General features: G+C 32.2%; 5 protein-coding genes across 14 annotated transcripts in view; 3 read left to right on the top strand and 2 right to left on the bottom strand.

Annotated features, from left to right (window-relative positions):
- Positions 1-406: 406 nt before the first annotated feature.
- Positions 407-881, bottom strand: LOC122530334. The gene is made up of 2 exons (XM_043657182.1): positions 668-881; positions 407-562 (listed from the first exon to the last, which is right to left on the bottom strand). Exons 1-2 carry the CDS (start codon positions 701-703, stop codon positions 422-424), a joined length of 177 nt encoding a protein of 58 aa, XP_043513117.1. The 5' UTR covers positions 704-881; the 3' UTR covers positions 407-421.
- Positions 882-1,005: 124 nt separating this feature from the next.
- On the top strand, positions 1,006-2,293 carry LOC122530331. The gene is made up of 3 exons (XM_043657179.1): positions 1,006-1,264; positions 1,534-1,806; positions 1,920-2,293. Exons 2-3 carry the CDS (start codon positions 1,536-1,538, stop codon positions 2,156-2,158), a joined length of 510 nt encoding a protein of 169 aa, XP_043513114.1. The 5' UTR covers positions 1,006-1,264; positions 1,534-1,535; the 3' UTR covers positions 2,159-2,293.
- On the bottom strand, positions 2,226-3,583 carry LOC122530332 (probable protein BRICK1-B). 2 transcript variants are annotated; one of them, XM_043657181.1, is made up of 4 exons: positions 3,481-3,583; positions 3,236-3,358; positions 2,430-2,512; positions 2,226-2,345 (listed from the first exon to the last, which is right to left on the bottom strand). In XM_043657181.1, exons 2-4 carry the CDS (start codon positions 3,354-3,356, stop codon positions 2,319-2,321), a joined length of 231 nt encoding a protein of 76 aa, XP_043513116.1. In that variant the 5' UTR covers positions 3,357-3,358; positions 3,481-3,583; the 3' UTR covers positions 2,226-2,318. The 2 variants fall into 2 exon arrangements, with proteins under 2 accessions (XP_043513116.1, XP_043513115.1); XM_043657180.1 differs by lacking the exon at positions 3,481-3,583 and having other exon boundaries at positions 3,236-3,466.
- A 683-nt stretch (positions 3,584-4,266) lies between these two features.
- Positions 4,267-8,805, top strand: LOC122530330 (spermatogenesis-associated protein 20). 4 transcript variants are annotated; one of them, XM_043657175.1, is made up of 13 exons: positions 4,267-4,353; positions 4,801-4,985; positions 5,207-5,573; positions 5,649-5,792; positions 5,946-6,035; positions 6,105-6,359; positions 6,461-6,640; positions 6,706-6,915; positions 7,009-7,201; positions 7,330-7,498; positions 7,553-7,761; positions 8,004-8,203; positions 8,271-8,805. In XM_043657175.1, exons 2-13 carry the CDS (start codon positions 4,843-4,845, stop codon positions 8,526-8,528), a joined length of 2,418 nt encoding a protein of 805 aa, XP_043513110.1. In that variant the 5' UTR covers positions 4,267-4,353; positions 4,801-4,842; the 3' UTR covers positions 8,529-8,805. The 4 variants fall into 4 exon arrangements, with proteins under 4 accessions (XP_043513110.1, XP_043513111.1, XP_043513112.1 ...); XM_043657176.1 differs by lacking the exon at positions 4,267-4,353 and adding an exon at positions 4,441-4,456; XM_043657177.1 differs by lacking the exons at positions 4,267-4,353; positions 4,801-4,985 and having other exon boundaries at positions 5,310-5,390; positions 5,521-5,573.
- Positions 8,806-10,010: 1,205 nt separating this feature from the next.
- Positions 10,011-24,526, top strand: part of LOC122530335 (voltage-dependent T-type calcium channel subunit alpha-1G) — a 166,987-nt gene continuing 152,471 nt past the window's right edge. For all 6 annotated transcript variants that reach the window (XM_043657186.1, XM_043657189.1, XM_043657187.1 and 3 more), the window contains exon 1: positions 10,011-11,512. In XM_043657186.1, coding sequence (XP_043513121.1) covers positions 11,076-11,512 — 437 coding nt within the window. In that variant the 5' untranslated portion in view covers positions 10,011-11,075. The remainder of the gene's footprint in view (positions 11,513-24,526) is intronic.

Raw genomic sequence — 24,526 nt, 5'->3', positions numbered from 1 at the left:
TTTTTTTTTTCTAAATATTATATATATATATATATATATATATATATATATATATATATATATATATAAAGCAATTAAACATATTGAATCTTAAATGACTTTTCAAATTTTAAAGAACATTTCTTGTATTTTGCATTTTATATTAAACTTTAAAAGACTAAAATTCATAATGTTTGTACACGATATTTATCTTCTTAAGTTTTTGTTTAAAAATTGTTCACTTGCAGGAAGAATCTATTTTGAGAATATAAAAATCATTTCATGTCTATTGTAGCTATTATTAACAAAAATTTTTATGGTTTTTCAAATACTAATGTTTTTATGATTTTTCAAATATTTCACATATATTATTTAAAAGAAGCAGAAAAGTAATTTCAATTATATAAATTTCTTTATCTAATACTAAAAAAGAAAATGATTATTAAATAGCAAGTATATTTGTCTTACGCTTATTTGGAACTTTACAGCACTTCTCACTAAGTCCTGCAACATTTACGTTTATCTTTGATGTATTATTTTTTGCCTTTGTGCTTAGGCATCGTAATAGCACTAAATTCTGGTTCTGAAATAAGGTTGAAACAAAATGGTTAATGGTTAATGATTTCTTGAAATGCAAAAATATTTTTTCAACAATGCTGTTTGATTTTTGAATAATTCTGACCTATACCTGTTTTAATAAATCGTTCCAAATTAAGCGTAACATTTTTTTCTTTTTAATAATATCGCTAATTTCTCTATTTATTCTCTATATTTTGTCAGAAACAAAAGTTTTTGATATTTATATAACAATATTAGGAAACTAAATTGTGATTGCGACCAAGTTCAATACTGTTAGTGATACGCCATATTTATTTAGAAATCTAACTAAAATACATTTGATTTTAGAAGAATTTATTGTATTGTAAACGTAATTGTAATTTCAATAAAATGTCAAAAATATTTCAAATGTTGCTATCTTCGAGTCAATCTCATATAACATGTGTTAAATAACAATCTTTTTAACCAGGTGATGTCAGTACACTCAGTAGTCGTTGTACTGATGTATCTAGTAACTAATTAATGTGTAAGCTACTTCATGGAGAAAATAATACAGAGTTCTTAGCTTTTAATATCTTTTTAATACATTTAAGAATTGTGCAAAATTAAGCATAATTGATTAAACAATAGAGTTGCAAATCTATTACAAAATTCTTTCATATTACGTAATTTAGGGATACTTTAACCTATCAAAGATAACACTACATACAATAATATTTATAAACAGGTAATACATTTTTTTCATTAATCAGTACATTTCAATTAGTTTACTATTATGTTATTCTTACAATTTTAAGAAATTTTCACTTGCAATGTTTAAAAACATTTATACACATTTGTCTATCAAAAGCAATGATCTGCCTTAATGATCGATTCGGAAGTTCATTAATTTAAAATGCATTAGTAATGAAATTGAACAGTTGTAATTAAATACAATTTGTTTCTATAATTCTTTTAAAATGATTTTATTAACATAAATTCAAATGATTATTTCAGATATGATTTCTTACAACTTTTTGGCAAACGAAGATGAAAATCCAGTTACTGGATGGATGAAAAAAATGAAAGTACCTTTATTTGCTGGCGTAGGTTTGGGTGTTTGGATACAGGCTTTCAAGCACCCATTAGGACTTGAAACGCCCAGTACATTTTATACAATAGCACGTGCTACAATTCCAGTGTGTGGTTTTGGTTTTTTTTATCTTAGTGGTACTTATTTTGCAAGTAAAATAAGAAATGAAGATTCACCTGGTAATTATGCAATAGGAGGTAAGTAAAACTTTCTTTTATAATCTATTGTTATCAAACGAAATTGTTTTGACAATTTTATTCTATTTTTAATATAAATTTAAAATTAATATAAAAAATTATATATTTTACAGCATTATGTACTACTCCAGTGGTACGGATGTTTTTGCCTTTGGTTCCTTGTTGTCACTTTGTTGGTGCTCTGACTCTTCTTTCATGGGCATTGGCATATGAATTTAGTACCGAGTGGCATCCATTTCCAACCGATGGACAAGGTTTTGATATGTATTCATGGTCAAAACAAAAGCCACCATCAGAACCTTATATTAAACGTAAATCAAACAGTTGGTTTACATTGGTTCCCAGTGAATAAAGACTATACATATAGTAGATACTATGTAGTATCTGCTATATATTGTAGCATTAATAATACAAATGTATATAATTATGTTTATTGTACATTTATTTATATAGAATTCTAATAAATATAAAAATCTTATAAATTAAATTAAATTACTTTATTGATGATTAATTTAAGTTAATGTTTCTCCCTTTGTAACCTGAAAAATAATAATTATATAAAATATAACATACATTATATATTTTTTATAACATGCAAACTCAAATTATAAATCATAACTTACACAAGCTTCCAGATATTCGATTCTTCTTTCTAATATTGTAAGTTTTTCATTGAGAACAGCTATTCTTGATCTGCAAGACATGTCTAACGGAATAAATTATAATAATGTTAGTTTTATTTAAAGCATTATTGTCAGTTTAACGATCCAAGGAAATAATGAAGAAGAAAGCAGTATGATTATAAAAAAAAATTTATATAAATCATAATTATCAAAATATACATACTTTATGTGAGTTAAGAAATAATTAGTTATGGATACATCTAAATGCAAGTTGGCCAATGGCATTTTGTTTAAAAATACAAAAGATTATTTCTATACATATCATATATATACTATATATATCATATATATACAATAGGTTTTACTTAATTATTTGAATATGTATTTTTATAAAATTAAGTTGAACAAGTTACAATGTTTTTAGATTTTGTATGTTAACCTTTAAAATCTTATTCATAAATGTCATGTTATAATGTAGATTTAGATGAACTTTTTTCATTCATTTGATCTTCTGAGTGTGTGTGTAATTCATTGATTTTTTTCTATAATCATTAGTATGTAAAGTCATTGTTTCCTAAAATCTTGTTTATTTTTATGGTATTATATTCTGATTTTAAAGTTAAATTTAAAAATGAAAATGGTTTAATCGTGAATTAACTATTATGCAATTTTAAGCAAATTTTAAATGTGTTATAAGAGAAGTATGAGATATTGTTTATTATTCTGCAAAATATTTTTTAAATATTCCAATATGAAAGTAAAATACATCATATACACGTTATCTCATAAAAATGTTAAATAATTACCAAAGGAATTGAGGAAGTCGGTAATCTTTTTGATGCTACCAGTTATAACTTCGATATATTCTCGATTTGCCCAGTCTTGTTGAATTTGTTTTTGGATAGCTTCTCGATGTACGGCAGCCATGTTTGAAATTTTGTGATGTTTCAAATTATCATTTAATGTTGCATACATTGTACATTAGCCATAAGCTCTTTAGTGAATTTTTTTTTAATATTTTTTACATAAACTCTTTAGAATACACTTACATGTAATTAACACAAAATCATCACTTTTTACTAATTTGGAATATTTGGAATAAGAACAAATAATGAACCAATATGTATGTATAATATATATTCTAGATAATACATGTAATACATTTTTAGATAATACATGTAAACACGTCTTTTAACAAATTTATTTAATTAACTTTAATTTACTTCGTGAATTGCATAAATCATTCATACAAATTATATTTATATACATATATTTTTTGTAAAAGAAAGTTCGAAGCTTTTAATTATATTTCCGTAAAATTCCTTATTAAAAGTAATAAAATTCAATTACTAACAATAAGTTATATTATGTAATTATAGTAGTTAAATATTTTTCAGTGCAATTTTAAATCGCAGCATAGCATATTGTAAAACATAGATATGTAATTTTTATTCATGTTCTATATTTATCATTTTTCTTTCTTTTGTTCATTATTTGAAACTTTGTATTATTTGTGTGTAATATTTAAAACTTTAGTTAGAAAATAATGTTTCACTATTTTATGGTATAAGAATATAATTTTATATGAAAATATATATTGTAGTAAATATATATATATAGAGTGAATGTCATGTAGTAAAAATGATCTGTTAATTATTTTAACTATTTTTAGATCCATCTTTAAAGTTTCTAATAAACTTTGACAAAAAAAGTATTTCCTGTACACTGTATTTTTTTTTTTTTTTTTTGTTATTGAATGATAATATTTAAGTTTATATAATTTATTTGTAGTAAAGAAACAATGTATTTTATACAAGTTGTACATAATAGAAATTCGCCATTTTTCATATTTACATGTACTATGGTGATCAATTTCGTAGTAATTCATAGTAATTGGATTTGATACATGTTAAATTCAATCCGTGTAAATACATATTTTCATGGTCTAAACTAATCAAGTTATTTCTAATTATAATTGCACAAGTTAAAATTAATTATTAACTAATTTTGAATGATCTGTTAACAAAGTAATTAAAATTTTTATGAAAATTGATTTTGTCAACGAAAATGTAGATACTTGTAACACATGTAAAATATTACTATAAAATTTCTGTTATTTGAAAATAAAATTTAAAAGTTTACAGTATGTATTAAATGCATAAAAGATAGAAAGAACAGTATAATATATGGTTAAATTGAATAATTTTTATAATTCAATGAAAGAAATATTGGTTATTAAATACATTTGCAATATTAAAGCTTAACAATTAGATTTTATAAACACACAATGGAAAAAACAAAGCTTAATATTTTACTATATATTTTATAGATATGTTGAAAGTTAAAAAATCTTTGTATTATTTATTTCCAGAATTTTTGTTTTTATTAGATATATATATTTGAGAGGAGTGTTATGATTTGGGCAAGATATTGTTTTTTGTCAATAATTGATTGTACATCTTCATTGTCTAAAAAGCTGTGGATTCAGAATCTTGGGATAAGATCATATTTGTCTCAAAATACTTTTGCGTCACTAACCGTATCTCAACTAAACAGGTAGAATATTAAAACATAAATTTATGTAATATTTGTAATAACTTTTCATTTAATAAAAGTGTATTGAAGAGATGTCAATGAAAATGAGTGCTGCTTTGTCGTTTAATTTACATGACACATGTTTACATTCCTTTGTTTATCTTTTGCCTTAAATTTTTTGTTATTTCTATGTATTATAAAAGTAATCAGATATATTAAGAAATAAATATACAATTTTGTAGGATAAATCAGAGGTCAGTGATATTTTCATTATTTGCGAATATGGCATCAAGTAGTAATGATGAAAATGTAAGAATGCAGGAGAAAAATCGTTTGAGTTTGGAAAAATCACCATATTTACTACAACATGCTACTAATCCAGTTGATTGGTATCCATGGTGTGACGAAGCTTTAGAAAAAGCAAAGGTAGAAAGCAAATGTATTTTTTTATCTGTTGGTTATTCTACGTGTCATTGGTGTCACGTTATGGAAAAAGAATCTTTCACAAATAAAGAAATTGCTGAAATAATGAATAAGAATTTTATTAATATAAAAGTGGACAAGGAAGAGAGACCAGATATCGATAGGATATACATGACTTTTATACAAGCAAGTAATTGTGATTAAATTATACTATATTTTAAGTAAATGTAATGTAGATTAAAAACGTATCATTTGTCATAGGCAACAAGTGGTCATGGTGGATGGCCAATGAGTGTCTTTCTTACCCCTGATTTAAAACCTATTATTGGAGGGACTTATTTTCCTCCAGAAGACACACCTAGACAAACAGGATTTAAGACACTTTTACTCAATGTCGCTCATAAGGTACAGAATCTTAGCAGAATCAAGCATCATTTGAAAAATTATAGATATGGCAATAAAAACAATTCATATTTCATTCATTTAAGTAAATCTATAATACATGTCATGATTAGATTAATATGTCATATTAGTTTCTTTGTATTTTATATTTTTTAGTGGAATCAGTCCAGAAGTAAACTTACAGAGATTGGTTCTACCAATCTTGAAACTTTACAAAATATTTCTAAAATTCCACATACGTCTAAGGTAAATTATAATAAAATAATAATTTTTTACGTTTTATACATTTATTAATATATAATTATCTTTATATAGATACATGATGTACCTCCATTAGAATGTAGTAAAATTTGTATTCAACAACTGGTAAATGAATTTGAACCAGAATATGGTGGTTTTAGTTCGACATATATGCAATCACCAAAATTTCCGCAGCCAGTAAATTTTAATTTTTTATTTCATATGTATGCACGTCAACCTGATGCGGAGTCTGCACGATCTTGCTTGCATATGTCTGTGTATACTTTAAAAAAAATGTCTTTCGGTGGTATCCATGATCATGTAGGTCAGGTAGGAATTTTAATTGTTAGATATAATTACTCTATAATTACACTACAATTCTAATTAACTATCAAAAACATTTTGTAGTAATGTTTGTTATTCTGAAATAGGGTTTCTCCAGATATGCTACTGATAGCGAGTGGCATGTTCCTCACTTTGAAAAAATGTTATACGATCAGGGTCAATTAATGAAATCATATGCAGATGCGTATCTTGCAACGAAAGATGATTTTTTTGTCGAAATTATTGATGATGTCGCTACATATGTAATAAGAGATCTTCGACATGAGGTATTGTATTTATTCTGTTTTGAAAATTATGACTATTTATATTTATTTATTTTATGATTTTTTAGGAAGGTGGATTTTATAGTGCTGAAGATGCAGATTCTTATCCTACACATGATGCACATACGAAAAAAGAGGGTGCTTTTTATGTGTGGTCTGCGACGGAAATTAAGTCACTTTTGAGTAAAAAAATTTCTGACGAAAGTCACGTTAAACTTTCAGATATTTTTTGTCATCATTTCAACATAAAGGAATCCGGAAATGTAAAATCATACCAAGTATGCTACATATATTTTTTCTTATTTGTAACATTAACTCTTGTCTTATATATGTATATAATTACATTTAGTTGATAACTTTTTATTTATTAGGATCCACATGGAGAGCTAAGAGGAAAAAATGTATTAATAACACATAATGAAATTGAAGAGACTGCTAAACATGTCAATCTATCTGTTGAAGAAACTAAGACATATTTGAAAGAAGCATGTTCCATCTTATATAAAGCTAGATCTGCAAGGCCCCGACCTCACTTGGATGATAAAATCATTACAGCGTGGAATGGTGAAAAGTTATTTTACATATTTTTTATATTTATTACTACTATATTACTTACATCTTTTATTTTATATATACTAACATATATAAAATTTGGATTTTGATCATTAAATTAATGACCAACGTGGATTTAGGTCTTATAATAAGTGGTTTAGCTTTTGGAGGAGCGGCAATAAATAATAAACAATACATTGAGCGCGCGGTAGATGCCGCAAAATTTATTAAGCAATATCTTTTCGATGAAACTAAGAATATATTGCTTCATAGTTGTTATCGTGACGAGAAAAACACAATTACGCAAATGTGAGTATATTAGTATCATTGAATTGTACAATGTACATTTTAATTTATTTTTAGGAGCACCCCTATACCTGGATTTTTAGACGACTATGCGTTTGTCATAAAAGGATTGTTAGATTTATACGAATCGGATTTAAACGATGAATGGCTGGAATTTGCCGAAAAATTGCAGGATCTTCAAAATCAATATTTTTGGGATGAAACAAACGGAGGATATTTTTCAACAACATCGAGCGATCCAAGTATAATTCTCAGGCTCAAAGAAGGTATGTTTAAGTATTTTCAGGATATTTGTTAATTGAAGTTTTCATGGCTTTGTATAATACATGTAATAGTTATAGTTGCATTCAGCTACAAAGAAATCAACTTTCTGTAGTAAACTGAAATATTTATAGCTGTTAAATGTTTCATTGCATTCAGTGATCGTTGTGTTTACGACTTTAGTATTAGATCATAATATCAATGAAAGAGAAAGATCGGACATGTATTTTAAGAATCTCGTGCATAGCTTATGACGGAGCGGAACCATCCGGTAACTCGATTGCTGCCGAAAATTTACTGAGGTTGGCAGATTACTTCGATCGTAGCGAGTTCAAGGATAAGGCTGTTCGTCTTTTCCGAGCATTCAGACACTTGCTGATGCAAAGGCCTATTGCGGTTCCACAATTAATATCAGCACTTGTACGCTATCACGATGATGCAACTCAGGTATAGACAAACTGATAATGCATCGGGTATATTCAGTTCTCAGAAGTTTGACAAGCTTGCGTTTTAGATTTATGTGGTTGGAAAACGAGGTGCCAAGGACACCGATGATTTACTTCAAGTTATATATAAACGTTTAATACCAAACAGGATTCTTCTTTTAATTGATCCCGATGAAACGGGCGGCATGCTATTACGTAAAAACGAACATCTCAGAAATTTGAAACCTGTGGATAATCGAGCAACAGCTTACGTATGCAAACATCGCACATGCTCTTTGCCCGTTACGAGCTCTGAACAGTTAACAACATTGATAGGTGAACTGTAATAATTAAAGTTTTATTTAAATAAAGGTTTATTAATTAATCATCGATTAACCAATAAGAAATGAGATTTTCAAGATTTCCAACAAAGGAGAGAGATCGTTTAATAGTAAAATTAGGAAAAGAGTAAAATAATAAGATTTAACGAATCTCAATATTGTATTGTATCATGTATGTATTGTATCATAATCTGCAGCAATATCAATGGAATTTTAGGCTAATAATACTTGTTGAACATAGTTGTACATATGAATGTGTTTTTGTTTTAATAAAGTAAAGCGTGCAAAAATTTCGTCCATGATTTGTACCCCAATAACTTGATGCAATAATTAAAAGCAACTACAATTTTATTGCAAACGGAGACGATACCTGTTTTCATATATCGGTTCTTGATCATTGGTGAACTTTTATTAGGAACGATACATAACACGGTGCCTGCCTGTGGAAAATCTCGCGTTGAATTCCAACCAAAAATAGATACGACATATAAACCACTGGAGGAAGAGAGAGATTGAAAGGCAAACAGTTAAGTTGAAACGAAAAGGAAGCTGAAACAGAAAAAGGATTAGACATTTGGTATTAACAGATCTGTACATCATCCTTTGATAGTGCATGAATGAATAATTGAAAAAAAAAAAAGAAATACACAGAAGTATATATATACAAATATGCAAGTACAACTACTAATTTTCTAAATAGCCATTGTGTATGATTATACTGTCAAGATAATCTCGGCTCGTCTTCTTTAAACTTAAACCTTGGAAGATCATGTGCTGACACTGTCTCATCAACAATCAAGTACCAGCTTCGTTACTTGAAAAAAAAAGGAAAAGAAAAGAAAAGAAGAAGATACAATTCACATCTGATTCCGACGCCAAATGCGGCATCTTCGGTTCTTGATTATCGTCGATATGCGACGAATTTTACTAACGGAAGATTCCCAGTACCAACCAGATTAAAACCCCATTGTCTAAGAAGGGAAGGAACAAGGGGAGCACGCGAGGCACTTTATTGGCAATGAAAACGAACGCGACAAGATCTCGAGAGGTGTAAACTATAAGGCCACCTCCTCCCCGATCTGCGCTTGCTTGCTTCCTTCTGCCGCTTCTAATTATCTCTTCCTTTCTTCTGCACGGCTCGAGTGTATTATCCACGGTCCGCGACTAGTACGGAGGTTACCGCGAACAAACCCGAGGGCGGAGGAGAGAGAAGAAAAAGAAAAAAAAGAAAAGAAAGAAACGAGGAAGAGGAAGAGGGAGGAAAGGAATGGCGCGAGTGAGAGGGGGTTGGGAGGGAGGTAGGAAGAAAGAGGGGGAAAGAAAGAGAGAGGAGAGTAGGAGGATCTGCTGATCTTCTCGAGGGAGGATGCCGAGGAAGGTCGTGAAGCGGATGAGCGAGGGGCGCGTAGACGTAGGGGTCGCGCATGCGTTTCGTTCGCTCGTCGACAAGGATGTTCGACGTTTTTTTCAGTCACCGGTCGACGCTGCGCCGGGCACCGTCGACGCGCACGTTTACCAACAGTTTGATATGGGTCGCGGTTCTTACAGGGATACAATTCCTTCAGGTAGGCCGATTGGTGGTCGTTAGTCGTGCGCGATTGAGTGATCGAGAGAGAGAGAGAGAAAGAGAGAGACAGATCGAGGGAGAGTCAGCAGCTAGAGGATAGAACGCTATTACAGCATCCAGCGAGGAGTAATCGGTGATCGCTGGATCGTATCAAACGAGGGCTGCCACACCACGCGACACGCCACGCGCCACTCACGCGCCTTTGCCTTCTTTTCCATCTTGCTGCCAAACGAAGAAAAAAAAAAAAGGAAAAAATAGAGTGTCTCTCCCTCGAGAGACTTGGCTTCGTTTCGTAGGCGTGTTTCCATTCGCTCGTTTCCTCCGCTTGTTCCTCGATGTTGGCCCCCCATCGGCACCATCGGTCATCGTGGTGGCAAGACCTCGACTCGAAGAGGAATCGTCGTGCCGACACGGGTCGCGGGTGATCGCTTGCTTGCGTGGTAGCAGGTGAGCTGCGACCCCCGAAGGTGAGAGGGAATTGCAGGTGAGAGGAAACCGGGCAAGCGCATCGCGAGGCGGCACGGTTACGCACCTGGATTTCACCGTTGTCGCTACCTCGATGTAAAATGCGGCCAGTGGATGTGCGGCAGCTTCTTCGATCCCGGAACATTCGCGGCGGAAAGTACGGTGCACGTTACTACCGGTAGAGCGAGAGACGAGAAATCGTCGTTTCGTCGTAGCTAGCAAGTGGAAGCCGAGCGAGCGGGATCGTGCGATCAATCGGGTCCTCGATGTCGTTCTTACCTGTCCACCTGGCCTCGTCGTTCGGAGCAGCGACGTCTACGTTGTCACCAGCGCGACTACTCCGGATATCTCTTCCCCGCGACAAATCTTCCAGCGAGAAGACAGTGGTTTCGATCGCGCGGATGGTCCTCGTGCCAGGCTGCCGTTGAGACGCCACGAGGCATCGTTCCGTGATACGGCGTATTCGTTCGATCCGCGTGTCGACTGCTGCTGGACGAGATCTCAGAAGCCGGGTAACAGCAATGTCGTTGCACTATCCCCAGGGATATCGGTATCGTCCGGCGAGTAAGGTTGTCGGGGCAGGGAATGGCGAACAAGGTTCTGACAGTGATGTTGCCGAACTCAGTGACCTCGAGGACGACGAGGACGAAGATGGGGGTGGCCAGTCGAGCAATAGACAGATCGTTCAACAAAACGACGACGACGACGACGAGGAGGAGGAGGAGGAGGAAGAAGAAGACGACGACGAGGACGATGACGACGATGACGACGACGACGACGACGACGACGACGACGACGATGACCAAGAGGACGAAGAGGAAGATGAGAACGAGGAAGACGGGATGGACGATGTGGACGGTGACGAGCTACCCTATCCTGGTTTCGTGCCGGTTGCACTGCGATACCTCGACCAGACTACACGACCGCGCAACTGGTGTCTGGCGCTCATCACTAATCCATATCCTTTTGGATCGTAGGCAACTGACTGACTTGGCTGTCGTTCACTCAAACTGGTGATATCATTACTTTTATTCCATCGTTTTCATTGTCACCGCGATTGTTCCAGCTCTCGCGAGACGAAAAACAAGTACATATATATATACGTATATATGTATGTACATGTGACGCGTCGATTTCGTCGCGTTTACACCGTTCACAATATTTTCGAGAAGCGTAGCGTTTAGCTTTTAGCTTCTTCGTTTTCGAGATTTATTTTTCATTCCAGCGAATGAACGCCGCACGCCCAATCCACGAAAATTCTTTTTCACTGAATATCACTGGCTCTCCCTCCTCCTCCTCCCCCCTCCTCACCTTTTCATTTCTCTTTCTCTCGATCACGCTCGTAAAGCATTTTTATTACAAGCTTGGAGCGTTTCAAGAGTTCCTGCGCGTCGTACGGATTTATACGGTGTTGCAATGTATGCTGGCCGATCGAGTCGAATCTTGCCTTTCGTTTCCACAATTCTTACGCACACGTTCTCTGCATCTCTTCCTTTTGTCGTTTAATCGAATCACTCGAGCGGGTCTTTATTATACGTGGGTTCTTTTACGAATTACTGGCGCGTAAAAGATGATGAAATGCAATTATGGATCTTTTCACAAGCAATTCCAGGGATTTCAGTCGACAGAAATTCAAAAATCGCAAACACTAACTAAAATATAAACTAGCCACGGTGAAATACAAGGCATGAAAATTCTACAGTAGGAGTTTCTAAAGTCTCCGATCAATTTGTTCTGCTCACCTCGTGTATTTGCACAGTCTGTACATTCTGTTCGAATTAAAATTTATTACTCGTCGAAAATTAATTTAACTTTGATCTAGAAAATTTTTTTACAATTATCATTAGACCTTACAACCTTTTTTTACAATTTTTTACAATTATTATTAGACCTTACCTTATATTTTATTACTATTATTATTTATTATTTTATTATTATATTTTATTTAATTATTATCATTATTTATTATTTATTTATTATTATTTATTATTTTATTATTATATTTTATTTAATTATTATCATTATTTATTATTTATTTATTATTATTATTTATTATTTTATTATTATATTTTATTTAATTATTATCATTATTTATCATTATTTATTATTTATTTATTATTATTATTATTTATTAATTATTTATTACTATTATTATTTATTATTTTTTATTTATTATATTTTATTTATTATATTTAATTATTATTATTAGACGAACGCAGTAACGTACATGAGAATCTTATCTCGTCGATACATCGACTCTATACTCGTTCGTGATGAAAAAATGAGCGACGCTTCGTACATGAATCGAAAATTTCAGAACTCTATTTTAACTCTTCGTTTATAACGTATATACGTATATGCATATTCGTTGTTTAGCTTCAGATGAAAATAGATCTGAAAACAAATTTTCATCGAACATTAAATGTCAATTACAACTTTTAACATATACTCATCGCCAAAGATTTCATTTATTCGCCAATGTCAATGTTTGCGTTATGCTCCTGCTTTTCAATTAAATATTTTCCGCGTTTCATCAACATCCTGTAGCATTTTCCCAAACAAATCGCGGTGTTTTCAAAAGAGATGTACGAAACGTGAAAATGAAATGGAAGATTTCAGGTGTCTTTTAATATATTCGAACGACGATTAGAATGGAACGTGTTCGATACGGCAATACGAACTCGAATATACTTATGTTTTTTTGTAATTAGTTGATTAATGTTAATTATTACAAATTCTTTCTATCATGCTTCTCCGTTAAATCGATACAAATCTGATATTATCTCTTAAGACGTAGAAAAACAGTTGAATTAAAAGTTGTATCCTGGCCTGTATCATAGCGATGAAAAAATGTACAAAAGTTTCCTCTCTTTTTTTTGAAAATTACTCGATCACCGTGACATAGATCATAAAAAAAAAAAAAAAAAGAAAACTGTACAACTTTCAATTGAACTTTCTCCCTCTGTCTTGTGCAGTTTCGTTGATTATTCACGATACAATGAAAAGTCGAGATTACACTGAAATTACATTTACGCAAAATTTCATATTTTTACTTTTTCTTCTTCTTCTGAGTTGACGAAAATCTCTCGCGAGATATTAAACGTGACAACATGTCGACGTATAAAAATTAGACACAAGGGATCACGAAAGTTTTTCCTTGAACTTTGATAAAAAATTGAGAGTACGCAACGACACGTTAGAAAAGAAATCAAGGACGAAGTTCTCCCCGATTTAAAAGGAAATAATAAATACTTTATAATAAATACTTTATAACTTTATAACTTTATAATAAATACTTTATAATATAAATACAATAACTTTACAATAAATACTTTATAATAAATAATACTTTATAACTTTATAATAAATACTTTATAATAAATAATACTTTATAATTTTATAATAAATAATACTTTATAACTTTATAATACTTTGTAACATTATAATACTTATAACTTTATAACAAATACTTTATAATATAAATACAATAACTTTATAATACTTATAACTTTATAATAAATAATACTTTATAACTTTATAATACTCATAATAAATACTTTATAATATAAATACAATAACTTTATAATACTTATAACTTTATAATAAATACTTTATAATATAAATACAATAACTTTATAAATTGAAATTCGTCGAGAAGCTCGTCGATAGACCGCGAACTGTCGCGTGAAAAATTTAGTCATTGAGCTGGTGGCTTCTGTCGGCTAATTTTCACGCGGAGACGAAAAGAAAAAAAGAAAACAAAAAAGAAAAGAAGAAGAAAAGAACAGGCGGAGAAGTCGAAGTAGATAGATAATAAAAAAAAAAAAAAGAAAAAAAAAAAGAAAACGCTTGTACGCAGAGCGGAAGTTTCGGTTCGGCGTACCATGGCGGCAGGAGATAGTGAGCGGCGAGGTCAGACTGAAGGTGTTTTAAATAGGTCATTGATTGACCTATCCCCAGGCGAATCCCAGTATGCTTACACACGAACGCCAACTACCACACGGCTGACACCGTCTGTCTCTACACGTATTTCTGCCTCCTCCTCCTCCTCACTCCTCCCCTCACCCTGCGTTATATACAGCGCGTGTATATATATACACACACACACATATATATATATATATACATACGTGGCTGTTTGTGCGCGAAATTGCGGGGTGTGCAGGACGCACGTGGTCGGCGGGCAAAGTTTAGTCAGCTAGCATCCGAGCAACAAGCGTCGCTAGAAAGATTCCCATTGTGCACGCGGACAATGGACGGCTGGAACTACAGCGAATGCGGGCCAAGCATTTCGCAATTCTCCACCGCTTTTATCCCACTCTCGTTTGCCCGTAGAAATTGAACAAACGCGTACACTTGTACCCTTTCCCTCCTTATGTACACATGCATACGTGCCCTATCCCTTCGACGAACGCTTATCTATCGTGGCTCTCCCCTCCTCCCCGCGATTTCTTCACCGAACATCGACGTTAGAGTTCGATGGTCACTTCCTTCCTTTCAACCTTTCACGACAGACGGGGGCCTTAGAGAAACTCTGTCTTTTTTTTTTTTTCTTTTCAGAGGTCAAGTCTTTCGCCACCTCTTTTCTCGTCTCGAGAATTTCGGCGACCGTTTCGGCGATCGTCCGATTTTCCGTTGGATGGTTATTGAAACGTTAAACGTTGGACGTTGACGTTGATTGTAATTTCGTAGACTTTTCTTGTAATTTTCGTGATCGATCCTAGTTGGGTTTTACGGGTTTGAATGGTGGCGGTGGATGATACGACGATTTCGTTTATGTATAATTTAGTAGTGTTATAGAGGTTGCACTATAGAGGTAGTTATCTAGTGAAAGTTGAAGAGATTTGAAAACAAAATGACGATACTGTGAGTCCATGAAATCATGTGTATCGTGTAACAGAAGATCAATAGAAAGGAACTTTATATTTGAAAAAATATTTCGAATATCTGTACGAATTTGGTACTGTCGAAATAACTTTCGATCATAGTGATTGCACAGGTAGTTATCTAGTGCAAATTAAAGAGATTTTCAAAATAAATGACAATACTATAAGTCCACGAAATCATGTGTATCGTGTACCGGAGGTTCAATAGAAAGAAATTTCATATTTAGAAAAATATTTCGAAAATCTGTACGAATTTGGTACTGTCGAAATAATTTTCGATCATAGTGATTGCACAGATAGTTATCTAGTGCAAATTAAAGAGATTTTCAAAATAAATGACGATACTATGAGTCCACGAAATCATGTGTATCGTATAGCAGAAGATCAATAGAATGGAACTTCATATTTAGAAAAGTATTTCGAAAATCTGTACGAATTTGGTACTGTCGAAATAACTTTCGATCATAGTTGTTGCACAGGTAGTTATCTAGTGCAAATTAAAGAGATTTTCAAAATAAATGACGATACTATGAGTCCATGAAATCATGTGTATCGTGTAGCAAAAGATCAATAGAAAGGAATTTCATATTTGGAAAAATATTTCGAAAATCTGTACGAATTTGGTACTGTCGAAATAACTTTCGATCATAGTTGTTGCACAGGTAGTTATCTAGTGAAAATTGAAGAGATTTTCAAAATAAATGACGATACTATGAGTCCATGAAATCATGTGTATCGTGTAGCAAAAGATCAATAGAAAGGAACTTCATATTTAAAAAAATATTTCGAAAATCTGTACGAATTTGGTACTGTCGAAATAACTTTCGATCATAGTTGTTCCACAGATAGTTATCTAGTGCAAATTAAAGAGATTTTCAAAATAAATGACGATATCATGTGTATCGTGTAGCAGAAGATCAATAGAATGGGACTTCATATTTAGAAAAATATTTCGAAAATCTGTACGAATTTGGTACTGTCGAAATAACTTTCGATCATAGTGAGTGCACAGATAGTTGTCTAATGAAAATTGAAGAGATTTTCAAAAAGAATGTATCCGTGTAGCGGAAGATAGATAGAACTTCATATTTACAAAAATATTTCGAAAATCTGTATATTTCGTATTATTTAACAACTGATTGCGGACCATAACGAGTGACCGAAATCTTTTTGAACTCGTCGGGTATGATAGAAATTATTGAGAAGTAAATAAAAATTGTCACTTGTTTTGCCTGTGTGTATTTGGTTACACTTAAATATAGTTGAGACTAAGAAAATATTGCTATTTTGGGATAAAAGATTTCTCCATTTCGTTCCAGCGCGAATGGTTGAAGAAAACGACCTACAGACAACGATGATAGAAGTCGAGATTCTGTCAATAACGAGTGGTCAAGTTGTAACACAGATCGCATCACAAATTCAGTAAAAATCCGAAGAACTTCATCAGCGATTACGCACACCTGCACACGAGATGTTGTGTGCAAGTGAATTTCATCGTTGCTCGGTAAACTCGAACGAGTATGAAAATTGTACACACAGTTCGCGAATTGTACACGTGATAGCGAGGGCTCCGTGTTTCTGCTGATGCCGCCGAGCCCTGGTTTACGTTAGAATTTCAACTTCACGCGATATCATCTTGGTATAATTCCCCAAGCCGCAGGGAGTACGAATTGGATGTAGCGCGACGTCTGCTTAATCATCGCGTTATACCACTCTATTGTCCGATAAATGATTCAGACGGGGCGTAGCGTCTGCTTTGCATGTTCGTTGACGTTTCTGAGCTTCCTGCTGCCACGGTTTTCGTGATGCTCCCGTTTGCAACCGGATGGAATCGTTCGATATATCGATATTGTTCGATCGACCTCGACCATAACGGCCGATTCCAAAGTAATTGAATAACTGAAGATCGGACGTTCACCTGGGTCAAACTGATTGACTCTGCTTTCTGAATATTTTTTCCCTCTCTTTAACTTTTGCATTGTATTTCTTTTTTTTTTTTTTTGTTGAGAGAGAAAAATATATATTTATTTATAGTATATAATATAATATGTTATTTGTATATAGTACGTAATAAAATATAAAATATAATATATTTATTTATTAATATTATTTAATATAATAATATTATATATATATTTATTTATAATATATAATATAATATATTATTTATATATATAATATATAATAAAGTATAATATATTTTATTATATATTTTATTATACTATATATATTTATTATTATAGTATATTTATTATACTATAATATTTATTATATTTATTATAAAATATAATATATTTAATTATTAATATTATTTAAAATATATATATATATATGTATATTTATTTCCTTAATAATTGGACTTTCGACGCACTTTTGTCGCAGTCGTCTATCGATGGTGGAATGACGAAAGATTTACATATTTCGAAAGACAACGCGTCTTGTCCGATTGTTTGTCCGTCGGTGGCAGTTGCACGTGCATTTATTTGAATTTTGAAGTTTAAAAAGAAGAAGGAACGCACGTTCTTCAATTTCTTTCATTAACTTTTCGGAGTTAATCGATTTGGCAAATGGTTTGGCGGCTGGTTTGTCAGGTAAACATGAGAAAATGAATGATCAGTCACTGAGGGAAGCACACCGTGGAAAGTTTCACCCTAAATTTTACGCCAGGCCATTTTAATCATTTTAGCTCGCGCTAGCTATTTTTACGTTCACTTTGTGACGACGAAATTAACGTTAAGGAGGTAGATCCAAAAAAAGTTTGCAAATTTTTTCTCACAGATTAATTACCAAATTAAGTTGCGATAATTGTCTTGAGGTAGATGAACGTGACTTTCAGCTTTTTATTTCGATTTTCTTTCGAGTCAGCATGCTACAAAATGACAAAATCATTCGTTAATTGCAAAATCTTGCTTGGTTGTTATATTGATTCGTAAATGGAAATATATGTTATTTCTATGGGATATATTTTTTATCTCGATTATTTGATTACTTAATAAATACTCAAAGTTGAGTAAAGCTAGGAAGAATTTTCTAGAACAGTTAAAAATGTATCTTATCAAAATTACAGATTTCTACATGTTTATGGGAAATTTCAAAGTGCAAAGTTGCTACGCATCGTACAGAAACATATATCTCTACAAAATACAGTGCTTTCCACAATACTTAGCACGTAAAACTACAATCTACAATCTCTATTCTATTTTATTTCGTTCAATTACATTCCCAGAAATATTTATTAATTTCGTGTCCTAATATATTAACAGTTATATTAGGATGAGATAGATTATGATTAATTACATATTGTTTAATTCATTGCAAAATTCATCAATAACAATTGTTTTAAATCGTCTAGGCGATAGAGATTTGTCAATAATTATTTCACAATTATTTCATTTTTCACAACATTTGGGAGACGAAATTCAATCATTTATAAAACAGATAAATCATTGACAATAATTTTTACAAAAAGTGCAGAATTTCCATTTTTTATTAGCAATAATAGCTCCTACTGTCTATCTAATTTCAATTTTTTGGTACCAATAGCAACGATAGCTCCTACTGTCTATCTAATTTCCATTTTTTGCTACCAATAGCAATAATAACTCCTGCTGTCCATCTAATTTCCATTTTTTGCTACCAATAGCAATAATAGCTCCTACTGTCTATCTAATTTCCATTTTTTGTTACCAATAGCAATAATAGCTCCTACTGTCTATCTAATTTCCATTTTTTGCTACCAATAGCAACGATAGCTCCTACTATCTATCTGATTTCCATTTTTTGTTACCAATAGCAATAATAGCTCCTACTGTCTAATTTCCATTTTTTGTTACCAATAGCAGTGTTAGCTCCTACTGTCTATCTAATTTCCATTTTTTGCTACCAATAGCAATAATAGCTCCTACTGTCTAATTTCCATTTTTTGCTACCAATAGCAACGATAGCTTCTACTGTCTATCAAATTTCCATTTTTTGTTACCAATAGCAACAATAGCTCCTACTGTCTGTCTAATTTCCACTTTTTGGTACCAATAGCAACGATAGCTCCTTCTGTCTATCTAATTTCCATTTTTTGCTACCAATAGCAATAATCGCTCCTACTGTCTAATTTCCATTTTTTGTTACCAATAGCAATAATAGTTCCTACTGTCTATCTAATTTCCATTTTTTGCTACCAATAGCAATAATAGCTCCTACTGTCTATCTAATTTTCATTTTTTGTTACCAATAGCAACAATAGCTCCTACTGTCTATCTAATTTCCATTTTTTGCTACCAATAGCAACAATAACTCCTGCTGTCTATCTAATTTCCATTTTTTGCTACCAATAGCAATAATAGCTCCTACTGTCTATCTAATTTCCATTTTTTGCTACCAATAGCAATAATAGCTCCTACTGCCTAATTTCCATTTTTTGTTACCAATAGCAATGTTAGCTCCTACTGTCTATCTAATTTCCATTTTTTGCTACTAATAGCAATAATAACTCCTGCTGTCTATCTAATTTCCATTTTTTGTTACCAATAGCAACAATAGCTCCTACTGTCTACTCTTTAGTTCATTCCTCAATATTAGCTACTGTAGGAATTTATTTAATAATCTTTTCAACGAAAAGACAACGAAGTTGCCCAAGTTGTGTACGTGAAACAAGACTTCAGTCCCAATTTCTCTCTCGATTGTGTCCCCTTGTATAAATATGTACAAGAAACTCTGTACAAGAGTTTCGCCCTGCCTCTGACCTTCGATTAAAGTCAATTATCTCGCTGCTGGTCTCGATCGTGGTTCGATCAACGAATTGGAAACGATTGGAAAGGAATCAGAGAAAAACGGAACGAACGCGAGATGTCGTCGCGATGCACCGGATCAGATAATTTCACGGGCACCGGCGATGGAGCCGGACGCGACACGATTCGCGTTGGCGCCGCAACAAACAGCTCCCCTGTCTTTCTTCCCTTTCTCCACGTTTTCTTCTTTTCTCCCGGGTGAGGTTGATATTGTCCGATCGTGCAGCTCGGTGACCTGCTTTCTTCCTGCTCTCTCTTCGAGGACACCCTCCCTCCGAGGGTTGGGGGGGGGGGGCGAACTCCATTACAAATGGGTGAAAAATAATCGAATGACCGAGGCGTGAACGAGGCAATCTTCGACAGCGTCGAATGCCGCCGGAAGTGGCAGTCGATCGAAACAATTTGCCCGGCCGCTTCGGGCCGGCTGATTGTCTATTAACCGTTCGGTAAATGAGATTCGAGGCATCGATGAGAAACAGCTGACAGAGGTTACCGATGGATCGTTAGATAGGCGGAAGTAATCGATCATCATCACCGTGTTTTCGAACACGGGATTTAACGTTGTCCTTTAACGTCGAGGAGAGAGCGACACGCTCGGGCTTCTTTCGTTTTCGAGGCTTCCTTTGTCCAGTTGGCGGTCTTCGTGCGGAGGAAAATTTTGAAAAACGTTTTCTATTTGCGTTTTCAAGGTACGAGACGGATGTCAAATGGGGCATGCTGTGAACGCATATGTGAATTTTGACTGTTGATCCCCCTCTCCTCTTAGTGGGATATTTGAAACACGTTTATAGGTGTGTTACAAGTGATTGTATAATTTTTGTTTGTGGTGGTATTCTAATTTTATTATGTACTATAACTGTACTATAATTTTGTTATAGTATATTATAAAATTATTATAATTTTAAACCATGTATGCTATAATATACTGTATAATGTATAATTTTTGTTACAGTGGTATTATAATGTTATAGTACTCTATAACTATACTATGTGTACTATGATGTACTATATAATGTATAATTTTTGTTACAGTGGTATTATAATTTTGTAATATACTATAATTATACTATATTATATACTATAATTCTATTATGGTATATTATAAAATTATAGTATATTATAATTTTACAATATACTATAATTATACTATGTTACATACTATAATTTTATTATAGTATATTATAAAATTATAGTACATTATACTTTTACAATATGCTGTAACTATACTATGTTATATACTATAATTTTATTATAGTATATTATAGAATTATTATAATTTTATTACAGTATATTATAGAATTATTATAATTCTATTATAGTATATTATAGAATTATTACTACTTTATAATATACTATAATTATACTATGTATACTATGATATATTATATAATGTATAATTTTTGTTACAGTAATACTATAATTTTATAATGTACTATACCTATATTACATTGTATACTATAATTCTATTATGGTATATTATAAAATTATAGTACATTATAATTTTACAATATGCTGTAACTATACTATGTTATATACTATAATTTTATTACAGTATATTATAGAATTATTATAATTCTATTATAATATATTATAGAATTATTACAATTTTATAATGCACTATAATTATATTATGTATACTATGATACAATATATAATTTTTGTTACAGTAATATTATAATTTTATAATGTACTATAACTATATTATATTATATACTATAATTCTATTATGGTACATTATAATTTTACAATATGCTATATTTATACTATATATTATAATTTTATTCTATATAGTATAGAACTATTATAATTCTGTTATAGTATATTATAGAATTATTACAATTTTATAATACACTATAATTATACTACGTATACTATGATATACTATATAATGTATAATTTTTGTTACAGTAACATTATAATTTTATAATGTACTATAACTATACTATATTATATACTATCATAGTATATCATAAAATTATTATAATTTTGTAATATACTACAACTACACTATACATACTATAATATGCTATATAATAGATAATTAGCAAATGGAAAAAAGATTTCTTCCGCGACACTGTAGGGGATCGTATCCATAAAAATCTCCCAACGGCGAAATTTTTCTGCTTGCGGATGTTAATTTTATTTCTTGCCCCCCTCGGAAAATCTCGTGTCTTGGTGGAATTTGTCTTCGAGGCCGTCAGTTCACCCCGATACGACTCTCTTTAGAGACGAGATTCGAGAAATTCTTATTTGCATAAAAACCGTCCGCAAGGTCCAAAGGGAGTAACAGGCTCTCTATCTCTCTCTCTCTCTCTCTCTCTCTCTCTCTCTCTCCGCTGATATGAAAGAGGGTTCTCGTTGAAATTTATTTCGCCAAGTCTCTCGTGTAGAGGAGATGGTGATCGCGCGACGCGTGACGAATCATCGACAAGCAGAGGGAATCCTCGAGACTGCGAGGGAGAACAGGCGGAGACGGGAAAGGGAAAGAAAGTGGAGGAAGGGTGGCTTGGAGATGTAAGGGTGGATTTTCACCCCGAGATTTAGGTCTCCAGGCTCGGCGAGCTTCGTACGATCGATCGCTCGTATCGCGAGAACAGTGAATTCGAAAGGAGCATGATTCTTTCGATCGTTGTCCTTGACACTTCTTCGGCTACGCATCCCCCGTGGTAACACATTTTCTCCAGGCCACAGTGGCTTGTCAAAGTATTTATACAAGACACTTATTGTTGGGCCGTTATTATATTAGTAACATCAGTATAGTTACTATATTAGCTATTATATTATTATATTATTATTCGTTATTATAGTAACCATATATTAGTTACTCTATTACTATATTACTATATTGCTATATTATTATTAGTTATTATAGCAATAATATATTAGTTACTATATTACTCTATTACTATATTATTATTAGTTTTTATAGTAACTATATATTAGTTACTCTATTACTATATTACTATATTATTATTATAGTTATTATGGTAACTATATATTAACAGAACAACTCGGTGCTGCATACATAAGTTTGCTCGACGAATTAATGAACGATCTGGACAGAATGTAAGCTGACATCGTTTTTTCATTTCTCGAATTCCTCCATAATCCTTTGCCTCAAATGTGTAATATTTGAATTATTGTCTTTATAAAACTTGTTCTTTGATATGCGCCCATAAAAAAAAATTAGTTTAGATCATATATATTGCAAAATATTTGCATATTTCTAATATACGCATAATATGTTTACAAAAGATTTCCACAAGCGTCGAAATACTAACGGCGAGTTATTGTATCACTTCAGTTTCCCTTTCGTCCAGTTTACTCTCTCTCTCTCTCTCTCTCTCTCTCTCTCTCTCTCTCTCTCTCTCTCTCTCTCTCTCGTCGATCGTTAACGCTCTTGATCATTCGTTGAATCCTCGACACGTTCTCTCGTTTGATCAATCGTAGTAACTTCGCTTATTGATTTCATACAGGTCTTTCAATTAAAATGACACGCATGCGTTGTTACACAGATATCGCGAAAATCGTCAGTCTAATTGCCAGCGAAACGCGTTACAACGCCCCCCCTCCCCCCCTTTTATAACTAAAAGATTCTAGCACGCTCTGTGCTTTAGCGATCGCAATATTGTGAAGCAAACGTTCGTAAAATTTTATGAATTTTCATCAGGTTTCTACATATTTTCATTAGGTGTTGTTATAATATATAATAAATATCGAATGTTATAATAATGTACAATGTCAGCAAGTTTTGTAAATGTAAACGTAAATATAGATTAGGTTTGACAATTATTATGCAACAGTGTTACATAAAATATCAAATTAAATTACTAACGATCGGCTTCGAATTCGAAATACTTCGTGTTAAAATATTTAATTAAATATTAAATTTTACTTCTTAACTTAGAAACAGTTGGTTCATTAATGATTCACTATAACCACTCGCGTGATGGCACGTCGCAATATTATACGCACGTTATGGAATTTATTGCATCTTTTAGATTTTCACTCGTTCGAAAGGAATAATTTATCGATCGATATTGCATTAATCCGCATCAATGATATTGATCTTATGAATATCCAGAATTTAATAATTATGAAATTAATTGTTATATAAATAATTATTTAAATATAAATCAATTTCGATTATTTGAAACAGATAATCGATTGATTATTCCATTTAAAATTTCATTACGATTACTTGTTTCTTCAATTGATGTTATTCATTCATGAACAATTCAATCTTTAGGAATTAAAGTTGATGCTGTTCCTGGTCGAATTAATCAATTAAATTTATTTTCA

The sequence above is a fragment of the Frieseomelitta varia genome, unplaced genomic scaffold (assembly GCF_011392965.1).
Source record: "Frieseomelitta varia isolate USP_RPSP 00005682 unplaced genomic scaffold, Fvar_1.2 scaffold_339, whole genome shotgun sequence".
Lineage (NCBI taxonomy): Eukaryota > Metazoa > Arthropoda > Insecta > Hymenoptera > Apidae > Frieseomelitta > Frieseomelitta varia.
This window is presented reverse-complemented; position numbering and strand designations above follow the sequence as displayed.

What these genes read in the sequence shown, in the direction of transcription:
- LOC122530334 (XM_043657182.1), bottom strand. Translation starts at nt 703, where the DNA reads ATGTTACGCTTAATTTGGAACGATTTATTAAAACAG. An exon ending in GGAACGATTTATTAAAACAG is followed by an intron (nt 563 to 667) that starts GTATAGGTCAGA and finishes ACCTTATTTCAG; the next exon opens with AACCAGAATTTAGTGCTATT.
- LOC122530331 (XM_043657179.1), top strand. Translation starts at nt 1,536, where the DNA reads ATGATTTCTTACAACTTTTTGGCAAACGAAGATGAAAATCCAGTTACT. An exon ending in TGGTAATTATGCAATAGGAG is followed by an intron (nt 1,807 to 1,919) that starts GTAAGTAAAACT and finishes TATATTTTACAG; the next exon opens with CATTATGTACTACTCCAGTG.
- LOC122530332 (XM_043657180.1), bottom strand. Translation starts at nt 3,404, where the DNA reads ATGTATGCAACATTAAATGATAATTTGAAACATCACAAAATTTCAAAC. An exon ending in CGACTTCCTCAATTCCTTTG is followed by an intron (nt 2,513 to 3,235) that starts GTAATTATTTAA and finishes TTATTCCGTTAG; the next exon opens with ACATGTCTTGCAGATCAAGA. An exon ending in TCGAATATCTGGAAGCTTGT is followed by an intron (nt 2,346 to 2,429) that starts GTAAGTTATGAT and finishes ATTATTTTTCAG; the next exon opens with GTTACAAAGGGAGAAACATT.
- LOC122530330 (XM_043657175.1), top strand. Translation starts at nt 4,843, where the DNA reads ATGATTTGGGCAAGATATTGTTTTTTGTCAATAATTGATTGTACATCT. An exon ending in TACTCAATGTCGCTCATAAG is followed by an intron (nt 5,793 to 5,945) that starts GTACAGAATCTT and finishes TATATTTTTTAG; the next exon opens with TGGAATCAGTCCAGAAGTAA. An exon ending in AAAAACACAATTACGCAAAT is followed by an intron (nt 7,499 to 7,552) that starts GTGAGTATATTA and finishes ATTTATTTTTAG; the next exon opens with GAGCACCCCTATACCTGGAT.